This window comes from Armigeres subalbatus, chromosome 3 (assembly GCF_024139115.2).
Source record: "Armigeres subalbatus isolate Guangzhou_Male chromosome 3, GZ_Asu_2, whole genome shotgun sequence".
In the NCBI taxonomy this organism is placed as follows: Eukaryota; Metazoa; Arthropoda; class Insecta; order Diptera; family Culicidae; genus Armigeres; species Armigeres subalbatus.
In genome coordinates, this window is record NC_085141.1 from 122,579,372 (window position 1) to 122,602,691 (window position 23,320).

The 23,320-nt window shown below is 38.5% G+C and overlaps 1 protein-coding gene across 1 annotated transcript in view; it reads left to right on the plus strand.

The window, feature by feature from the left end:
• Positions 1 to 21,675, plus strand: part of LOC134225682 (polycomb protein Scm) — a 35,314-nt gene extending 13,639 nt beyond the window's left edge. The window contains exons 4-5 of the mRNA XM_062705956.1: positions 20,371 to 20,954; positions 21,022 to 21,675. Coding sequence (XP_062561940.1) covers positions 20,371 to 20,954; positions 21,022 to 21,162 — 725 coding nt within the window. The 3' untranslated portion in view covers positions 21,163 to 21,675. The remainder of the gene's footprint in view (positions 1 to 20,370; positions 20,955 to 21,021) is intronic.
• The last annotated feature ends 1,645 nt before the right edge of the window (positions 21,676 to 23,320 follow it).

Sequence of the window (23,320 nt, forward strand, 5' to 3'; positions counted from 1 at the left end):
TATGTTTTCCACAGAAAATCAACTTCCGTTGAAATTTCTTTAAAAAAAATTCAGATTTTTCCAAAGCAATTTCTGCATCAAATTCAAGATTTTGGATCACATTTTACGAAACTTGAAACTTAGGAAACTTAGGTTCGGTAAAATTCTTGTTATATATGAGTTAATGTTTTTAATGAAACTGAGATCAGGGTCTCGAAAAAACAAATGGCAAATGGACTCTATATGTATTTAAATTTGTTTCAATTAAAAATGTTATTTCGTATCGTATTTTAAAAACGTCATCATAATTTTGGATACCTTAAGTTTTTTTTTTAACATTTTTTCTTAAAAAGATTCATAAGCTTTGTGATTCCAAATAATTGTCTGTCTTGTAATTTATTAGAACATTTTTTTTGCCGAAAAACTGTGTTAATTTTTCAACGTGCCAAAACCAATATTCACACGTCTAAGGGGCCGTCCAGAAACCACGTGGTCATATAGGGGGAGGGGGTTTGGAAAATGACCACGATAAGCCACATGGGGGAGGGGGTGTTGCTCTCGAACCACGTGGTTTTTTTTTAACACGAAAATTTTTGGTAAATAACAATAGCGGTGTAAAAATACAAATCATCAAAATTTAATGATTTAATCATTAAACGCAAAGCGCATCTTAGGGCCGATGCCCACGTAGCGTCTTTTCAACTCAGTGTTAAAAAGAATTTTGCATTAAGCATCGAGAAAACCCGGTAACGCAGCGTCGGTCGCAACGCCGATGCATATCTGAGTTATTTGGCCAACTTAGCTTTAGATCCTATTTCCATAAAAAAATAAACGAAAAGCAGGTTGCGTTTCAGTCTCAATTTTCACCAAAAAATTGGGAAAGAAAAATGAAAAATATTTTTAAAATTCCGCCGCAGATGGTTTTGGCACGACACTTTTGCATCAGCGGACTACAGCTACAATTTTGAAAACTGTTCATGTTTTTACAATAATTCAAGAAAAATCTTCAAAAGAATGTCTTGTGGATATTCAGGAAAAATCCAGTAAAAAATTTCCTGTAAAAACTTTGACCTTACTTCATACAATCCTGATAAAGTGCTAGCATTCAGAATGTTTTTGAACAATTCTCTCTGGAAAATTTTGCTTGTAAATTTTGCTACAAATTGGTCATGAAAAAAAAACAAAACATCTCCAGTGTAAATGCCGAAAAAAATTCCATGTGAATCCTGTCTGAATATTCAAAACAGTCTCGTGGGAAATACATATAATTTTCGGTGGAAAAAATGTTCATATTTTTTTTTTACATTCTAATGAATTTCTTCGACAAGTTCTTCCGAATTTTCACCAGAAATTCTATTTCATTTCCAAAATAAGTTTTTCTAACATTTTAGGGAGTGCACTTCAAAATGTTCAGTCTCCAGTTAGCCTTACGAGCAAAGGCGTAGGATTGCCAATCCAGATATGACGAGTTCGATTCTCGTTCCTGTCTAGGATGTTTTCGGGTGTCAAACATTGTCGACACCCTAAGTATAATGTATCCTTCGTACTTGCTACACAAGATATATAATCGTACAATTGCTGGCATTTAAAACTTTCAATTTATAACTGAGGAAATGCTAATAGAATAAACTAAGTTGAAAAGCAGACCAACTTCCAGTTGGAATATGGAGCCATAGAAGAAGAAGAAGACTGCTAAATTTTTCAAGAAAAATCTTCTGAATTTTCATTAGAAATTAAATAGCCAATTCCACATGAAACACTTTGATATTACCGTTGATTTTTTGTTTTGGATTTTCATTTTTAAACTTGGAATTTTGAAAAGAAATTTTTTACGCTCTTTGTGAATCCTATCACATTTTTTAAATTTTCCAAATATTTTTTTATTCGAGGCATTATTTAGAATTTCCACGGAAGAGTCTATGGATTATCTTCAAAGAATAAATCTTTAGAATTCTCAAGGTTCGTGTTTTTTTTTATATCAAAGAATAAATCTTTAGAATTCTCAAGGTTCGTGTTTTTTTTTTAATTTGCGCCATAAATTCTTCCAAAATTTCATTGGAAATTCATTCTTCTTCGGAAAGTCATTTTGATTTCTTTGTAGGTTCAGCTAAACATTGCTTCAAATCTTTACCATGCAAAGAAGCACAAGAAATGATTTTAAATTTGTAAGGAATTTTCACATCAGAAGTCTTTAAAATTTTGATTTAATTTTCTAAGGAATTCCTATTGGAATTGCTTCTAAAGTACAACCTTCACAAGTACTACAAAAGTGCAATTTTTTTCGTTATTTCCACTTGTAAAAACATCGAAATATCCTCGGGAAATTCATTATTGGTGTTTTAGATGAACTTTTTTTCGATTTTCTACTGGAAAATCTTAGGAATTTCCATCGGAAATATTTTGGTATACTCCAAATAATTTCTTTTGGAAATGAAAAAAACTGCTGAAAATTTCTAAATTTTTTTTTGAAAAACGAAAAAAATTTCCATTGGAAATTTAGAAGAATTTCCTTTGAAGATTTATTAAATTTGCCCAGGATTTTGAAAAGAAATCTTTAGAGATTCTGTAAAAAAAGTTAGCTGGATTTTTTTTCTAATTTATACCGGAAGTTCTTCGGAATTTGATGTTTATTGGAATTTTCATCGTAAATATGCATTTAGTATCCTTCTACGGATTCTTCTAGTTCTTCAAAATTTCTACCGAATCTTTTTTAGGAACTCTTCCACAGAATTTCGAAAAAAAGTCGTTGAAATACTGAAGATTTTTCCGTGGAGACTCCGAAGAATTTCTTCTAAGTATTCTGAAGTGTTTCCCTTGCAACTCCAGAATAATTATTCTTGAAAATTAGGAAGATTTTGGAATTTAAAATTCATCCAAGCAATAAATGTAGGCAATTATTCAGGATTGAGAAGCCTAGTTCTTATGATATGATATTGAATAATTAGGCTAATTGATCGAAAATTTAATAATGCACCTAATTAGAACATTTAGGTGCATTTTAAATTTTTCGATCAATAATGCACAAAATTCTAGTAGTGCGTATGAAAAAGGATATGTCATAGAGAAGTTTGCATTTAAAAAATCAACATGAAATTCTAAATAAAATGCTTTTAAATTCATAAAAGGGTCTTAGAACTAAGAAGAGTCCAGCGATATGAAAAAAGTGGCAGTGTTCCAGAAAAAACACTCCAATTTCTAAAACAATCTAGGGAAATAAATAGTGTTATAATAACGATTGAAATTGAATTCTAAAACAAATCTCAACCCTTTCAGGACTGATGGGTCATATATGCCCAGCGTTTTAGATTGTCTATTAAATCACAAAGAGAGCTAGACCACCATTTTCTTCAGTAAAATTGTTCATCTAGATATTGGTTTTACAGAAAAAATATGGGAGCTCAAATTTCACTGACCCTGAAAACTCAGTTATCCGAAACTTTGGGAAGATTTCGATTCTAAGAGCATGCAAATGAAGTTGAAATTTTTGAATCATTCTGAACACTCAGATAAGATGGGTCATCCTGAACGTTAAGCCAGTGATTGCTCTCAAGTTCAGCCCACGACTTCTCGGGATCAATCATGACATTTGTAATGTCCTCATCATCGGTATGTACCCAATCCGATGAAATAAGAATATGATCCTAATTTCCATTAACATGAGATCTAAGAGACAAGGTACCCAAAATTATCTTGAGTCAACATCAAGCTGCACAATGACTATGCCTTTTTTGTAGGGCCTTAGAAGCACTGGGTTCACGGACTTGAATGATTAAGTAGTTCAAACATTACGACTTCCAGGACGTTTTTAAAACCTAAAAGTTTTGTATAACCTAAGTCGAGTCAAGTACGAAACACTGAAGACGACCTTACTGTTGAGGTCGAAATACGTATCTGTCAAGGTACAATCAAGTGGTGGAATTAAATGGGAAGGTACAAACTCGTCTTATGACAAGTAAAGACATTCCATTAAAAAGCTCAAAATAATTTTCTTAACTAAAAAGTCTGTAGTAGCTTGTACAAATAACAATTGTCATATCAACCCAATGGACCTAATGGGATATTATATCATACATCATTCATAATTTGGTTAATTGGATAAATCGAATGATCTGAACTCCAAAATGATAATTGATTTATAATACATTCATTCTTCTATGAGTCGCTTATGAAAGGACCATTGACTGAAGCATATTCGAGATATGGAATAGAAGTTCCTTGGGAAATCATTCGAAAGACATCAGAGTGACCGAGAAAATATGTTTAGTATGGCATCATTGGATTCTACGAGTCAATATCAAAATAAAATTTCAATGAAGAATTAGAAATTTTGAGAGATGACCCAGCTCTAGATTATTTATTAGAGAAAAATAGAAATTTTCCATAATAGAATTGGAAATTGCCAATAAAGAAATCAGGGTATGAGTATTAAATAAATATAGAATTACTGCAAATAATGCAAAATTTCCATAAACAGTTGAAAATTTTCCACAAAACAATAATAAATTAGCACTTGTAAAAGCAAAAATTGCAATTATGTATTTAAAAAATCACCAATAAAGAAATTAAAAAAATAGGGATATTTTGGAAAATTTCTAAACCATTACAAATTTTTCTCGAAATTTTTATAACATATTCATGAGTCCGCATTTTTTGTATCCTCCTGATGCATCGAAGGTATGCGATTTCTAGATAACCTAATACCTGATACACATTACAACATGATAACATCATAAAATCTTCGAAATAATGAAAAGTTATAATTTCCATGCTGGGTTTTAGTTTAATTTTGAATCAATTGAAATTGTCCATCTTCAAAATTGATCAGATTAACCATATGATTTAGTTACACAAGGTTTTTTTTTAAATTTTTGTACTTGAAAAAAACCACGTGGTCAAAGGGGGGGGGATGGGTTGTCTGCCAAATGACCACGATAGACCACATGGGGGGAGGGGGGTTGAAAATCTTCAAAAATATGACCACGTGGTTTCTGGATGGCCCCTAACTACATAAAAATTAGCGAAAGCCCAATCCAAAACATCGTTCTGGCACTTTTTCATACTGTCTTACAGCTGAATCATCTATATATGGTGAATCTTCTGGGAATATATTTTGACGAGACAATATTTTTTGATCGATAGTAAAAGGAGCGCAAACTTTGTTATACTTCATTCTGCCTTTTTCATACACAAACTGCAGTTTCACGAAAAACTTCGAACTCATGTTAAACTTTATTACCACAATGCTGTAGAACTTGCTTCAAAATCGTTGTTCAAATTATAAGCATGGTTTAGTGTAACAACTTGTAACTCGTTACCTGCTCCCGTGTGTTACGGAATAAGGTTTACCATGGTCATATTGCTAGCCTCTGGATGTCCCAACGTATACCTTCCTCAATATCCAACTCTGTGGTATTTATGATGGTATCGCCAAGTCGGTTGTCCCCTGCTAAGATCCATCCTCTCCCTAGTTACGATGAAGATGCACACGGCTAGCAGTAGTAATCCTCATGATTTTGTAATTTTGTCTTCTCTTGATTTCTGATAGCATTCTAATGAAGATTTGAAAAAAACATGATATCCCTAGTTTTCGATCTACTACGAGTTACTCAGTAACAATACGAATGCTCACTACCTGGTTAGTACTTCATATAAAAGTCACTATTTGGTCACTTTTTCTGTTTCTTAAAGTCACTATTTGGTCACTTTTTTCGTCATCGTTGGTCACTAAGTCACTATTTTGAACGGCATTTATCGCTACCAGCCCTGCCCTGGGCATAAAAGTATCATCGTGTTAGCCTCATGATATTACGAATGCAAAAATGGTAACCTGGCTAAGAAACCTCGCAGTTAATAACTATGGAAGTGCTTAATGAACACTAAGCTGCGAGGCGGCTCTGTCCCAGTGTGGGGATGTAATGCCAATAAGAAGAAGAAGAACCACTGAGAAATGTTATTTTGTTGCCCAACTGAGTGTTCCCGTGCAAGTTTTGCGGACAGTATGCTAGCGTCGCTCCAGAATGTTGAGCAAACAAACATGAAAAGTTACATCAAAACTGTAACTTTTTGTATTTTGCTATTATTTTCATTGTGTAATATAAAAATACTTCCACATTTACATAGTATGGTGGGTTTACAAATACTTATAGGTACCAACTGATTTTGACCCTTAATTAGTTATAGTTTTCTAGAAATCAAAGGGGGCGTTTTGGCCAGGTGGGGCGCATTATACCGTCTTACCCTATCAATGATCCAGTATTTTCTAAAATGATGCAAGTACATCAAAGCAATGATAACTTGACAAAAAGGGAGCATTCATTCTCTTGCTCCTTGGATTTTGCATCAATGCAACGAATTGCAAAGGAAATATTGAAGACTCAATTAAAGTGCCAAAACTCTTCAAGGTTAATAAAAACCGGGAAAATTTGATAAAAATTATCGGGAAAAGCGGGAAAAAACCGGGAATTTAAAAATCGAATTTCAGTGGCCACCCTGTAGAAGTTAAGCAGAATTAATATGTTGAAAATTTCTACTCCTTATGACAGGAAGAGCAAAATTCCGCTACTATAGGGTCCACCATTGGGCATTTTACCCTATATTTTTTGATAGTTGGTATTCAAGTTAGCGCGTCGGTCGTTCGTGTGTTTGTAGAACATGGTCGGTGCTTGACTAAACGAGGGGTGGAGTCAATGTTCGTCAAACTGCTTGACTGGTGTGTATGCTGCATGGTGGTCAAACTGTGTCCTCAAGAAGAGCCAACTCTGATGGATGGTTTGATGCTTGCAGCAGAGTATGAATGCCTTTTCATAAGAATGATCTGAAAGTAATCGTGAAGAAATGTTTGGAAAGCAGGGAAAGAACGTTTTAACCTTCGGGGACTCACGCCGTTGTAAAAAGTACTTCGAAAAAAAAACACGCTTCTCGTTCACAACAGAAGCGGGACTGCTTGAGCGGTCCAGGACCAAGCGAGTCCCGGAAGGTCAAGAAAAACTATCCAGGAAATGACTGATGGTGTCATCTTTCTTAAGAGAACATAAAAAGCTTTCGATTGTCTGAAAATATCAAACGATCTCTTAAAAGAGGAGGTGGCTCCCTCAACTAAGGGCCTTGGATTGATAGCGTTACCCAACTAACAATTTTGGTGCTTTAAGCTTCATCTTCTAGCCTTAGACTGTATAACATTCGAATAAAAAGTAAGCCACCACCATTAACTCCTTAAGGTTCAACTCGACTATTACCAAAATATCTATCAGCTAGTCAGTTTGTGCCGAATGTCTTCCACCTTTTATCGTTTATGCAGCCTTCATACAGCCATAAAACAGCTTAGTCTGAATTAGCAACACAGCTCAATTAGTAACACAGCTCATGTATGCAATTGGGTTTTTTTTGTTTCTTTATTAAAGTGATGCAATTGTGTTGCTTTTTTGCAACTTTCCTTATTACGATAAGTATCATTCACATTTAAAACGCTTTCTCTCTTGTTATAGCACTAATAATACAGCGTAATGTCGCTATAAACGAATTAACAAAGCTTTTTCGCAACTTCTGTATCCTTGATGGTTGCACAACGTTTAAATAAACCTTATAATGCTTCTTTTAATAGCTTATCAGTATCGAATGTAAAAACCGCAATGTTTACATTTGATTTTTGTTGCCGGAGCTGTGTATGAGCTATAGCAACTGACAAAGCGCTGTCATAGATGCTAGCAGATAGTGTAAGAAAACAAGCCATTAAGAAGCAATATTTATGTCGACGGTTACTCCCTTCCCTCGGATACCGTGAGTGTACCATATTGTGCGCATTTAAGCCATTTTCAAAATTAAATCGTCATATCAGATAAATTAAACTGTGATTTACACATGTTATTCAGTAGAATGTTTAATTCATGTTTATTATAATAAAAGAAAATGTTGCAATTGAAAAATTTATCAAAATCAAATAAAAAAATCGTATTTTTTTTTAACCGATGTTTGGTGCCTAATTGTGCGCACCTATTTACGCATGTTCCTAATTATGCGCAGTTGTAAAATACCAAAATATATTGTTTATTTCATTTAATCAACGACGAAAGTGAATGTCAGCTTATTTCTGTAGTTTTGACTTTCTTTTTAAGGGCTCTTTCTGTTTCATCTTTTCGCGAACGGCTTTCTTCTGTTCGCGGTCAGCTTTTCTCTTCAACTTTTCTTGCACCACATTAATTTTATCTTGCTCCAACTCATGGGAGTAATTCCGAAATGCTTCACTAGTGGCCACGGCAGGTGCACGTGTGCGGTATTTCTCCATCGATTTGGTTGATGGAACTGATACCGACGGTTTCGAAAAAACTTGTTCAAAAGTATCTTCGGTAGACGCTTTTGGTTGTTGTAAGATGTCTTTCGGTGCGTTATGAACGACGATTTAAGAAAAAAAAGTTTCTGACAGCACCTCCACGGGAGGCCTCATCGCTATTCTTATAATAGCGCTCCTTCCCGAGTGCTATCTTAGGATAGCGCCCCATCTTCCCACCGGTGGTTTCTGTTTTAGGTATAGCGACTTCGTAAACATATCAAGTTCTCACCGGGCGTTGCTAAAAGTAGTCATCATCTTCTTCAATGACTCTTCATTCCAACTGGAACTTAGCTAGCTGCTCAACATAGTATTCTATTTGCATTTCCTCAGTTATTAATTGAAAGCTTTCCTGTGCCCGCCATTGCTTGAGTATGTATTTTGTGTAACAACTATGCCCAAGGAGCCCACTCGAAAACATCCTTGGCCTAATCGAGAATACAGCTCGCCAATTCCGGAGAGCATTTCTACGCTTTTGCTCGTAAGGCTAACTGGGGACCCGCCATAGTAAATTTTTTCACCATTTTATTCTTTCTGGATTTCCTTCATCCTGGAATTTTCCTTCGTGAATTTATACTTCCAGTCGAAGAAAGTCCTTCTGAAATTTTCACCAGTTTTCCTACAGGAATCTCTTGACAAAATCCTGCAGGAATTCTTCCAGAGTTTTTGAAGGAAAACATTTGTAACAGCATCCGGAAGAATCCGGAGAATTCTCTTGAAAAAAAAACTATGTTTTCAAACGAACTACAAAAAATTATAGGGCAATTCCAATACCAAAAAAATCCCGAAAGAATCTAGAAGAAAGCCTAAAACTATTCTGGGAGAATTGCTAAAGATTCTTGAAAGAACACAAAGATTGCTGGGGAACTCCCGGAAAAATCTTCTAGGGATCCTAGATGAATTTCCAATACAATAATTTTTAAACGAACTACATAAAAAAAACTTTCTGGAGATTTCTGGAGGAGCTACTTCTACTTGAAGGACATACAGAACAATTACTAAAGGAATTTTCTGAGGGAATCCTGGAAGACCTCCTCGAATTAACTTGCAATAATATAAAAACAGTAGAATTTTCATTCGCGAAAAATCTATGAATATTTCGGGCTCTAGCGGGCGCTGGTGCAAAACGCTTCTCATTATAGTTGAATAATTATTGTAATTACGTCGCGAAGTTGAACTGGGGCGCTAGGTCCAAAAAAATAATATTCGCCTTGCTATTTGTGAAATTGTTCTGGAAAAGAAAAACAAATTTTCTGCAATTTTTTATCAATACCAAAGTGACGTTTCACAAAATAGCTACCCTGTATGGAAATTTAGCAATCCAGTATGGGGCGCTAAATTTGGAAACTCACGGCTAATTTTGAGTTGCGTTCTTATTTTACATTCCCGTTTAGATACCTCCGGTGTACAAGTGAGTCCCTATAAAGGGCCCGGAAATAGCGATTGGGACCCAGATGGGGACTCCCGTGGAGGTGCTCTGACGTTTTCAGACGTTGGGAGTCCCCTGGAAAGCCCGCTCTAGCCGTCTCAATTATCCAATCGATAATTAGGGTCTCGCCGACATTTCTCACCAACACGAACGCAGGTTCGTGGTTGCAAACAATCCCATTTGATTTTGCCGTGACAGCTGCTCGTGGTTGCAAACAAACCGAGTAAAAGTGTGAGTGAAACGTGCGTGTACGTACACGATCGCTGAAAGCCTAATTCGCTCTTCCTCTTGCTTAGTCAAGACGGTTGGTCCTGGTCGTCCTGGATGTTTCAATTCAGTAGTGCCCCGGGCTAGCGTTTTTCTAAGAGTACTCTCCGGGATTTTGTTTATTGCTGCGGCTCGACGAATCGAGTATCCTCTCCTGAGCAGATCCACAGCCAGCACAATTTGATTTCGATTATACTTCATGTTCTTACGATCGCGATTCATTTCGGAAGTCTGCGCATAATTAGGAACATAAACGAAAATCACGGTGCTTAATTGTACGCATTAGAAAATCGACTTTTCCACACAAAATAATACATGCCCGTGTTATTTTTTGATGTGAGTACGACGGAAACGAATGTATCTTACTGATTATGGTGAATATTGTAATTGTTTTGTCTAGTTCCACTTGAAATTTGAAGAAAACATTCCGAACACCAAGTTAACGATATGGTTAACGGAGTCGACATTTTGACGTTTTCAGCGTTGTCGATCAAGTTTTTTGTTTATTAATCGGAAATTGACATTAAACATTTTTTGACATTTGACATTTTTTCAAAACTAGGAGCGTGGCATCTCTCTTATTTTGTTATGTCTCAAATTAAAGAGCCATAATATAAAATACCACAAATACCACACATACCATACAAACAAACAATCTAATAATGGCTTCACTCTCGCAGATAGAGAATAGACTAATTGATGAAGTTTTATTTTCCCACCGAAAAGTGAATCCTATAGCTGACCACGACTTATATAATTAAAGATACAGGGGTTAGGCAAAATGATTGAGATAGGCAAAATTTGGCCCAAATTCAAATCCTTATAACTTTTTGAAAAATTGATGAAATTGGACAAAACCGGAAGCATTCGACGGCAAATTTAGTCAAGATTTAGGAACATGTGCGGTCACGAATACTGGCCACCGGACACCGGACATGTTCCGGATTTTCGGAGGCCATGTCAAAAACACATTTTTTTTGCCGCTCGTATTTTTGTGTGGTTTGAAGTTACATCGATAAACACTATTTTCCTAGAAACTAGATCTTATTGAAAATTGAATGCGGGCTGTTGCGCTAAGATCCGTTGAAAAATATCCGAGATATGGCCAGTTCAGTGAACCTGGTTCCGGATACTATGGTCAATTATGTATATCCTTCCAATCACGTATATATTATCCGGTACCATATCAATATTGATATCAAACTTCAAGATTTTTCATGGAGATGCTTCAGGAAGCATATGCAGGACGATCAGTTGCCCTGACCACTCTGTGGTAGGTTCCAGGTGCCCCGGGGGAAGTGGCCAATTTGAAAAACGTTCAGAACCCTATCAATATGGGTATCAAACTTCAAGATTTTTCATGGAGATACTTCAGGAAGCATATGCAGGACGATCAGTTGCCCTGACCACTCTGTAGTAGGTTCGAGGTGCCCCGGGGGATGTGGCCAATTTGAAAAACGTTCAGAACCCTATCAATATGGGTATCAAAATTCAAGATTTTTCATGGAGAGGCTTCAGGAAGCATATTCAGGACGATCAGTTGCCCTGACCACTCTGTGGTAGGTTCCAGGTGCCCCGGGGGAAGTGGCCAATTTGAAAAACGTTCAGAACCCTATCAATATGGGTATCAAACTTCGAGATTTTTCATGGAGATGCTTTAGGAAGCATATTCAGGATGGTCAGTTGCTCTGACCACTCTGTAGTAGGTTCCAGGTGCCCCGGGGGAAGTGGCCAATTTGAAAAACGTTCAGAACCCTATCAATATGGGTATCAAACTTAAAGATTTTTCATGGAGATGCTTCAGGAAGCATATTCAGGACGATCAGTTGCCCTGACCACTCTGTGGTAGGTTCCAGGTGCCCCGGGGGAAGTGGCCAATTTGAAAAACGTTCAGAACCCTATCAATATGGGTATCAAACTTCAAGATTTTTCTTGGAGATGCTTCAGGAAGCATATTCGGGACGATCAGTTGCCCTGACCACTCTGGTAGGTTCCAGGTGCCCCGGGGGAAGTGGCCAATTTGAAAAACGTTCAGAACCCTATCGATATGGGTATCAAACTTCAAGATTTTTCTTGGAGATGCTTCAGGAAGCATATTCAAGACGATCAGTTGCCCTGACTACTCTGTGGTAGGCTCCAGGTGTCCCGGGGGAAGTGGCCAATTTGAAAAACGTTCAGCACCCTATCAATATGGGTATCAAACTTCAAGATTTTTCTTGGAGATGCTTCAGGAAGCATATTCAGGACGATCAGTTGCTCTGACCACTCTGTACCACTCCACTTCCCCAGGACACCTGGAACCTACCACAGAGTGGTCAGGGCAACTGATCGTCCTAAATATGCTTCCTTAAGCATCTCCATGAAAAATCTTGAAGTTTGATACCCATATTGATAGGGTTCTGAACGTTTTTCAAATTGGCCACATCCCCCGGGGCACCTGGAACCTACCACAGAGTGGTCAGGGCAACTGAACGTCCTGCATATGCTTCCTGAAGCATCTCCATGAAAAATCTTGAAGTTTGATACCAATATTGATATGGTACCAGATAATATATACGTGATTGGAAGGATATACATAATTGACCATAGTATCCGGAACCAGGTTCACTGAAATGGCCATATCTCGGATATTTTTCAACGGATCTTAGCGCAACAGCCCGCATTCAATTTTCAATAAGATCTAGTTTCTAGGAAAATAGTGTTTATCGATGTAACTTCAAACCACACACAAATACGAGCGGCAGAAAAAATGTGTCTTTGACATGGCCTCCGAAAATCCGGAACATCTCCGGTGTCCGGTGGCCAGTATTCGTGACCGCACATGTTCCTAAATCTTGACTAAATTTGCCGTCGAATGCTTCCGGTTTTGTCCAATTTCATCAATTTTTCAAAAAGTTATAAGGATTTGAATTTGGGCCAAATTTTGCCTATCTCAATCATTTTTTCATTTATGCGGAAACGGCCCTGGCAACATAATCTTCTTTGAGTATCGACTTAAACTGAATTACGTAGAGAACACAAAAAAAAAACTAAGATAGACAATGTGATAGAATTAAACAAGTTAAAACAAAATGACATCTTACGAAATATTAGACAAAATTAGAAGTAAACTTACTGTTTGACTATTAAAACTTCAACCGTCTAAGACGAATTAAGTACTGTCCATTTAATTCCACCAGTTAATTTTCGTTATCTTTGCAGATACGTATTTCGACCACAACTGTGTGGTTGTCTTCAGTGTCTTGTACTTGACTCGACTGAAGTACAAGACACTGAAGACGACCACACAGTTGTGGTCGAAATACGTATCTGCAAAGATAACGAAAATTAACTGGTGGAATTAAATGGACAGTACTTAATTCGTCTTAGACGGTTGAATACATTCCACTAAAAGAGCTATATATATTTTTCTAATAAAACTTGTTGGTCATCACTGCAATTGGTAGAAGACATAACGATAGGTACATTTCTCCAAACAACTTCTTTAACCGCATCAAGACAAGGGAAGCTCTTAGATTAATATTTCGATTCATTATAACATAACTTGTATAAACACCATAAAAATAATATCCCCAATTTAAGTGTTACTTGGAGGTGGAGTATCACCCGTTTTCAACATAGACTGCTATTAGATATAAAATGTCGGCCCCAAGAAACTCTAAACAAAATTTTATATTTAAATTCTCTACAAATTTCTTCCGTTATTTGTTTGGTTAATTATTGACAGGTTGACGATAAATAGTCTGAAGGAAAAAGGGAACAATACTCAAACAAATAAGTGTTCAAGCGGTTTCCAATCCGGAAATTGCCTAGACCGGCACCGGGAATCGGACCCAGCCACCCTTAGCATGGTCTTGCTTTGTAGCCGCACGGCTAAGGAGGGTCCTGCAACACCCATCATTTTGAAAATATTTCATATTTTAATTGTTGTTGAATACTTGATTATACGTCCAGGGCTGACAATCGTCATCGTCATAGCACGAAATGCCACAGTAGCGACGAGTTGCATTGTCTTCATTGCTACTCTACACATCGTCAATGACGCACACGACGTTAGCTTTCGTCGTGTAACCAAATCGTCCTGACGACATCGAAGAACGAAGACTTCATACCGTTATTCTTCAAGCGGCAGCTGCCATGCGAAGATTTTTACTAATTCGTTGTAATAATGAATTTGAAGCAACGTATGAAAGCGTTATAAATGTTATCGATACATTTATGTTACCAAATTTCCTACTATTTGTTTATTTGAGACGCTATTATGTTTTTAACCGGTCCGTCTATAATGACGTGCAATCAATTGTGTGAAGAAGTGACGACGAAAATCGTCATAACTTTTGGCTGCGCGACTATCGTCGTGGTACGCATGCGGCGCGAAGAAAACGAATAGGTGTTGCGTCGTGCAATGTTATGACGAAGACTAAATTTTTTTCGCTTTCTTCATACGACGAGAATGACTATTGTCAGCCCTGTCTATTCCCTAGTATGAGCACACGTTCAAAGCATCATATACTATTAGAATGAATCATTCCTCTTATTTTAGAATTATGGTGTTGCAAGTCACCCCGTTTGATAGTACATAAAATGTTTCTCTTCAAAATTTTCTCTTTAAATCGGAATTGTTCTCAAAATTTTACAACCCTTCCATTATCCCAAGTGTCTATTGAAGATATCCCATGCCTCGTGCACCTCTCTATCGGCGTGTTAAATGAATGCAAAATTAGCAACCGGGCCCTGTAGCATAATCAGACTAATAATATTAGCTACAAGTTACAAGTTACAAGTCAACAAATTACAAGTACTTGTAATTTGCGTCGCATAATAACGTTTTGCCAACTAATAAAATTAGTACTTGTATTATTAGTAAGGTTGAAATTACAAGTCCGTCAGGTTCATTTACCTGTCAAAATTCATCCGACAGTTCACTGTAAATGCGGAGGTAAACGATTTGTTTACGTTTGTTTGCAAATTTGTGGATAGAATATATGTTTTGGCTACGATAGGTATGCACGGAACACGAATTATTATCTCTGTAAATTTATTGATTCCGCGGTTTAAGCCGGCTTCGTGGTAGTGGCATTTTTAACCAAGCCAATGTAATGCACACTGGAGTCGTTTTTACGTGGTCTTTGGGATTGACTTAAGTTTTAATTAGGGCTATTTGTAATTGTTGTCAAAAATAAAGAAATATGCATGGTCTTAAACGAGATTGTTTAGTACAATAAACCAATAATACTACAATAATACAAATTTCAGTAAATTAATATATTCTCAATTTTTAGATGAATAAAGTCAACTTTGGGTAAACTAAACTCAGCTTTGGTTAATATGTTTTAAGTGGATTAAGTTAAACTAGGTACTAAGTGTTAGGAAACTAATTTTACTCAAAATTGGGTTATTGGTCCATAGTAAGGATTTGAGCTAAAACCACCCACTTTTGAGTAGTTTTAGGTTTCGTGTACTGCATAATTGCTAATGATCTTTAACGCTCCACCATTTGAATACTTGATGTCAGCGTTTAAAGTACTTCTACTATCTCCAAAGTCATTTGAAAATTTTCATGATACTCAGTGTTATGCACTAAGCACAGTATTTCATTATATGGTAATTTGAAGCACTTAGAATAAAAGTTTCCTTCTCTGTTAAATCGTTAAAAACAATTAAACGATGCATAATTACTTTGCAAAGCTAAAATAATAAAATAAAAGCTACTTGTAAATAAAATTACAGCACCATTCATACTTGTAAAAGAAACTACAAGCCATCGCTAATAATTTCTACTTGTATTTTCTTTATGCAACAGTTACTTGTAAATTCCACTAATATTATTAGTGCGGTTTACTTGTAATATTAGTCTTGTAAATTCATACTTGTAGATTCATTATGCAACAGAAAAATATAAGTTACAAGCTACTCTACTAATATTATTAGTAAAATTTCGATTATGCTACAGGCCCCAGCTGTACAACGAAGAGTGGCGCTCGACGAAATGTAAGACGGCTGTGGACGAAATGTAAGAACGTCGAGGGCAGAAGTAGCCCGAGTAGAGAACTAAAAAAAACTGAAAACTCTTTTTTATATTTTGATACTTTCATTTCTAGTATCATTTTGGAAACCCTGGTGGTCGAGTTAATAGTAATCACATCAAAATGAAAACTGAAGGTTGTATCAAAAATAACAAAATGAAAACATTTCATGATTTTTAATTTATTTGAGATGATATCCAAATGAGAATAAAAAAACCCTGATTAATTCACCTAGCGGTGATGATGCCTTTCTCGTGCATTATAAAAATAGTATTTTGGCCATTACTATTGAGCCCATAGTCCGATCTGGCCAATTGTCAATAGGAAACAATGGGAGAGTATTCTGCGTCGAATGCAACTTGTTGCGAGTAAATCGGTTAAGGATAAGTGCCTGGAAAATGAGTGACATTTTTTTACTAATTTTTTCTATGAAAAAAGCGTTATTTTGGCCATAGCTTCCGAGCCCGTAGTCCGATCTGACCAATTTTCAATAGGAAACAATGGTAGAGTATCCTGCGTCGAATGCAACTTGTTGCGAGTAAATCGGTTAAGGATAAGTTCCTGAAAAATGAGTGACATTTTTTTTGGGTGGGTGCGCACAGACACACACACATACACACACACATACACACACACAGACATCACCTCAATTCGTCGAACTGAGTCGATTGGTATATAACACTATGGGTCTACGGGCCTCCTATAAAAAGTTCATTTTTGGAGTGAACATATAGCCTTTACGTATACTTTGTATACGAGAAAGGCAAAAATGTTTTAAGGTGATTATACAATCAAGCCATGTGGTGAATTTCAAATTCACCACACGGTTTCCTACTCCTATTATCAAAAGCTAAAATCTAGCGTAACAATTTTCGCACAATGCTGAAATTAAAGTCGATTGTTTAGCATAAGTAAGCAAACGATCTACGGATGTTTCATCCCCATGCGAGTTGTGGTTCTTTCAATCCGTGCTCTTGAAAAATCACTAAAAAAAGCACGTGGTTTCCAAGATGGCCGATTTGTGGCTTTGTTGTATAACCACCTTAAATTTGAAAACAAATCATTTTATTTTTGTCCTATTGTAGATTCTTATCTTTATAAACCATGCGCGACTTAAACCGTGATGAACAAACGGAGAAAATTGAAAATTGAATGATGTAGTAAAGTGAAATATTCATATCGAGTTCCTTCAAGAAATCATTGTGGTTGTTGCGATGTTGATCCTCCAATTTGAACAAGCAGAAAGTGGCGGTTTATGAAGACCATGATCATCAATATAGCTGAACTGAGAGTTGAGGACAACTATTATATTGTTGGTCAAAAAAGGAGCTAAGGTTTACTAAGCAAATTAGGCTGCTTGCTACTTCTTACTACTTATGTCTTACATGTCCCACATCTTTTATGGCTACAATCCCTTGAAGAATTTTGAATTTTACAGCTGACAAACATTTGCTAGATTATGATAAGCAGATGGTGATTTGAAGCATTTACCACGATTTGTCAACTTATTTCAAACAGGATAAAAGTGGTTGTCAACTTTCAGCTGGCATTGGTAAGCTCTGTTTAGAGGGATAATTCAAATATGACGTCCACTACCTTTTTGGATTTTTAGACCTTTTTCTCCCCCTCTGTAGCGCTTTTTTGTATACCGAGTGTACGCTCTGTCACAAAATATTGACCCCCTTCCCCCTCTTAAACTGTGGACGTCATTTTTGAACGACCCTTAGAAATGTTTATTGCTTATTATCATTGTTTATGATCATCCAGGTCATTGGAAAAAAAAAACAGAATAATCCACCTAGCGGTGATGATGTCTTCCTCAATTCAATCGATTTGTGTCGTACACTTATTACGTAAGCAATTTTTATGGGTCACTTAACCTTCTCCCCGGCTTCGCCGGTAGAGTTTATGGACGGCCAATGGCTTGCGAGGGCGTTGAACAGCAAACGCGATGGGCTTTCGGCCTTCGAGGTGGCGACGGAACAGCTGGACGCCATCATCGACCTTGCCGCATCGAAGCATAATATCAGTAAGGACCTCAAGAGGAGCTTGCTGAAACTTCGAAAGTCGATGTTGGACGCCAAGCTGGAGAGGGCGGTCGTCCGGCCAAGTGTAAACCCGTGAAATCCGTGGAGTCGAGGTCTACCCAGACTGAGGCCCAAGGATTCGCGGACTCAGGCAAGGTCGAATCGACCGAGGGCGTGCCAGCGAAGACGGTGGTGCCAAAGTCTACCCAGATTGAGCCTCAAGTATTCGCGGGCAGACAATGGAGCAGACACAAAAACGGGGGAGACAGTCTCCAGGGGATGAGCTCTCTGGGGCCGCTCCAAAACGCGGAGGGTTACTACCCCGAACAAGGGTAGTGGGGCTGGGAAGCTGAACCCCGACCAGGTACCTCCAAAATCGGGGGAGGAAAGACCTGGAAAGGTCCGTCCACCCAGGAAAGACGGTGGTAAGGGGTTACGGCAAGCTGAGAGCTCTCATCCGCACCAGACTAGGGAAATAGAGGGGGATGACGTCTCCTGGACCTTGGTCAAGAACAAGAGGAAACCGAAGACGTCAAGAGCCGAAAAGGCGAGGCGAATGAGGGTAGCAAGAAGTCTAGGGTAGGCGAAAATCGCTCCAGGGGCGATGCCCTAGTCATCAAGACGGACGAGGCTAAGTACTCGGACGTCTTGAAGGCGATGAGGAGTGACGTCAAGCTCGGTGAACTCGGACACGACGTACGTCGAATACGACGTACCAGGATGGGCGAGATAATCCTCCTGCGGCGACAGTGTGAAGTGGAGACGCCCACCGCAGCCGTTCGACTGCGGAAAGGTCCAGCAGGGACGCAGGTAGCATTGGTTCGACCATGTGCAGCGGATGCCTCCAAGGTAGTTAAGTTAGGGAGCTTCAAGGTGGGATGGTCGGTGTGCCCTGTGGGCATATACGAGGAACCCGAAGTTTGCTTCAAGTGCCTGGAAAAGGGGGAACAAGCAATGGGACTGCAAAGGCCCTGACAGAAGCAAGCTCTGCCGACGCTGTGGATTGGAAGGACGTAAGGCACAATGCTGCACGAACTCTCCCAATTTGTTTGATTTGATCCAGCAAGCACCCCATGGGGGGTTCGAAGTGCCCGGCGTTTAAGCGTGCTGCAAAGTCACAGTGCAGGTAACGCAGCTGGCTTGGTCGGCCTCGCCCGAGTGTCCGGTGTGCGCAGGTTTAGAGGAAATGGCGGAACACGTGTTGTTCGTGTGCCCACGTTTTCGCGCAATGCGTGACCACATGCTTGCCACATGTGGTCTGGACACTACCCCGGATAACCTAGTTCGGAGGATGTGTAAAGATGAAGATGGCTGGAACGCCGTTTTATCGGCTATCGTCCAAATCGTCTCGGAGCTACACAGAAGGTGGCGCGTGAACTCAAGGATGGCTAGCTCAGGCGCAAATAAGAGGTGTTCCAAGGGTTCGGAGTCTGCTTCATGGGTCATACCGGTGGTCATGCCTTGTGGTCGAACTCGATCCTTTTATCGAACAAGTGGCCGCGCGAAGAACAACATGGTGTCTTCGCTTTCGCGGAGTCGGTCAGCTGGGCGGGTTCCGAGCCCGATGACGGAAAGGGGTCCTCGTCAAGCCTGAAGCAGGCGTAGGCACCGCGTCGGCAAGTCCCTCAGTGTGTTGGCGAATAGACCCTATCGCAGAGAGGTCAATTTGGGGTGCACCCCGCACTTCCTGGACAACCCAGGATGTCTGTTGAGCAGATTCCCCCTCCATTGCTTAGGAAGAAAAAAAAACACACACACACACACACACACACACACACACGGACAGACATTTGCTCAGTTCATGGAGCTGAGTCGAATGGTATACATACAACACTATGGGTCTCAGAGCCAACTGAAATAAGTTTTATTTCTATTCACTTAATTTTATGGTACACTCAATCATGATTAAATTTGCCTAGTGTTGGAATGATTTTATAATTTTCTGATCATGTTGATATCATATTTGAAGTAGGTTCAATCAACCGCAAGCCCCGACCGACATCAGGTTTTACAGTCCGTGCTGCTTTCAATCAACGTAAAAAATAGTACTATTAATTGATATTAATAAGGTTCTAATCTATATTTGGGCGTTGCTACTATGAACTTTGTTTCTTTAACAAAATTCCTCATGGTATTAAATCCATGAAACCATCACCATGCCTCAAATTGTGTACTGGATAACGATGTCTTCACTTTAAACTTCTAAAGGAAACTCATATTTTTAATTCTTTTTATTAGTCGGTTGAAATAACCCCCAAATTTTAAATTAGTACCCCATATTAGATATTAATGTGCTACTTTTTCTCATACTTTTTAAAGCTACCATCCATCCAACGCCTTCTTCAACGGTCATGGTATTACCTCCAGCACCTACCAGTATCCTTCACGCTCCCAATAGTACGACGTTGAAAACAGAGCACCAAAATCCAGTGGCTGCAGCGGTTGCGGCCGCGGCCGTTGCAATAGCAGCGCCCTCTTCATCAACGACTGTATCTGCTTCGGCGGCATCACCCGCTCAGGCACCCATCCCAGTGGCGCATTCGACTCCGACGGCAAACATCGCGCCGGCACCAGCAGCGACAACCATGATTCCGAGCTTACCTGTGCCACCGAGCACACCTTTGGCCGTTCCTCTGCATCAACCCATACCCTCGTCATCGATGGCTTCTTCACTGCAGGTCCTGTCGGTAGCACCCCCCGTTGTGCTACAAACGACGCCGATGTTGTCTAGCAGTCAGCACCTGGCGCCGATATCGGTACCAACCACAATCGTGCCAGTTGCCGTTCCCAGTCCACAGATGCCACGTGGGCAAACCACCGACTGGACTATCGAGGATGTGATACGATTCATAGCGGTGCAGGATCCGGCGTTGGCCGTGCATGCAGATCTTTTTAGGAAGCATGTAAGAAACTATTGCCGTAATTTAATTTTAAATATTTTACTACCTTCTTTTCACTGCTATGATACAGGAAATCGACGGAAAGGCATTGCTCCTGCTCAACAGTGACATGATGATGAAGTACATGGGTCTGAAGCTGGGACCGGCGCTCAAAATCTGCAATCTGGTCAGTAGGGTGAAGGGGCGCCGTCACAATTTGTCCTCGATGTAAATAGTTGTTTGAAATCGTTATTCTTTTCTACGGTATGTATGCCCCCGCTGTGCTATATTGCTCCCATGGATTTGTTTAGGGTTCCTGTTTTGTGGCATTTTTTGTTTATTTTTTAGTTTACACATTTTTGAAAATTTATTACGAATGATTGAGAGTATAACTGATTGAACCGTTTGTTTGGATAGTATGTATGTCTAGTATGGAAAATGTAACATTTGATAATTTCCATGGTACGTTGCATATAGGGAGTATCGTAACGGATGTATCAATTTGGGGAGAAAAGGGACGAAATAGAGTTAAATATGAAGTTGAACTAGTGATACATTAAGTGTAGCAATTTTGTAAAAAAGTGACACCTTTTGCCAAGGTGAATTTGGTCAGCAACGTTAAAATAACAAGAGATGTTTTTTTCTTGTTTTTGCGTGATTTTGCTAAGTCGTGCTCATTATGTTATTGGAATTTTAAATTAAACAAGTGAACGTTTTTATTTAAAAAATAGTTTAAATCTGTAAACGTGTCTATTTCTTGTAAAATCAGGTATAATTTAAGATTTGTTAATAGCGGAGTAGATGCTATTTATCAGTTTCACCACAGTCATTCTCTATTAACAGCGTCTAGCAAATAGTACTATTTGATCACAGTTTAAACCATCAAGTAACAAAATCACAACGATGCACACTCTGACAAAGTAAACACATTCTATAATCAAACATTACAAACATGAAACAATATATAACAAATAGACATACGACCTGAAAGTTATCTCAATATTGCAAAATACAGCTATTCGACCGTGTACAAATATTAATAACGGCAATGAACAGATAGTCAACACATAGTTGGGTTACTTGTTCTTTAGATTTATTTTCAGAATTATGCAAAAAATAATAATAGAAATACGCAGGCATTTACATACAGTCGGTCAAGGTTGTTACAATCAAGTGGTGGAATTAAATGGAATAGTACTAACTCGTATTATATGACAAGTGAAGACATTATACTAAAAAGCTCTAAACAATTTTCTAATCAAAGATGTTCCAGGTATCGTGATTATATTACAGGTTTAAGGAAAAGTAGGGCAAGAAGACCACCCTAAGCGGTAATACAAAGAGTGAAACTCCTTCGAATTCTGCTGATTTATCCATGAAACACCTTCATGATGACCTGTCTATGACACTGATTAATGACGTGTGTTTTTATGATGCCTTCTTCTTTTTCTTATTGGCATTACATCCCCACACTATGGGACAGAGCCGCCTCGCAGCTCAGTGTGCATTAAGCACTTTCACAGTTATTAACTGCGAGGTTTCTTAGCCAGGTTACCATTTTTGCATGCGTATATCATGAGGCTAACACGATGATACTTTTATGCCCAGGGAAGTCGAGACAATTTCCAAACCGAAAATTGCCTCGACCGGCACCGGGAATCGAACCCAGCCACCCTCAGCATGGTCTTGCTTTGTAGCCGCGCGTCTTACCACACGGCTAAGGAGGCTATGATGCCTATATTTATCATATGGGGCGACATGGCCACCCTCTCGGGGCAAGACGAGCGAGGACCAAAGAATCTATGACAAGCGAAAGACAAAAGGTCGAAAGTCAAAAGGTCGAAAGTCAAAAGGTCGAAAAGAGAAAAGGTCAAAAAGACAAAATGTCGAAGGGAAAAAACGTCGAATGGACAAAAGGTCGAAAGTTACAGAAGGTCGAAAAGGACAAAAGGTCGATTAAGAACAATTTGGGTGTATTCCAAAATCCAAACAAATGCATTTAACTTCAAGCAGAAATATCACACTCATCTCATCAATGAGCAATTTTCTAAGAAAGAGTAATTACTATAAAACACCATTATGAATATCTAGATAGTTCTGTTAAAAATAAAAAAGATGGTTGATTTAGAAAATGAATAACACTTGTATTGTGCGAGGCAGAGTTGTCCTACACAGTTGGCAAAGTTGGCGATTTGAAAATACTCGCCTGTGTATTTGATGTACGGCGTGCGTCATTTTGACAGATCGGAGTGACATTTAGAAAACTCAAACATTCATCTATTAGTTGTACTCACTGAATGAATTTTATCTAATTGTTGAAATTGTGAAAAATAAAAGAGCAGAGTTTTTGCCAACTGTGTAGAGCAACTCGGGTGCGAGATTGATTCCCT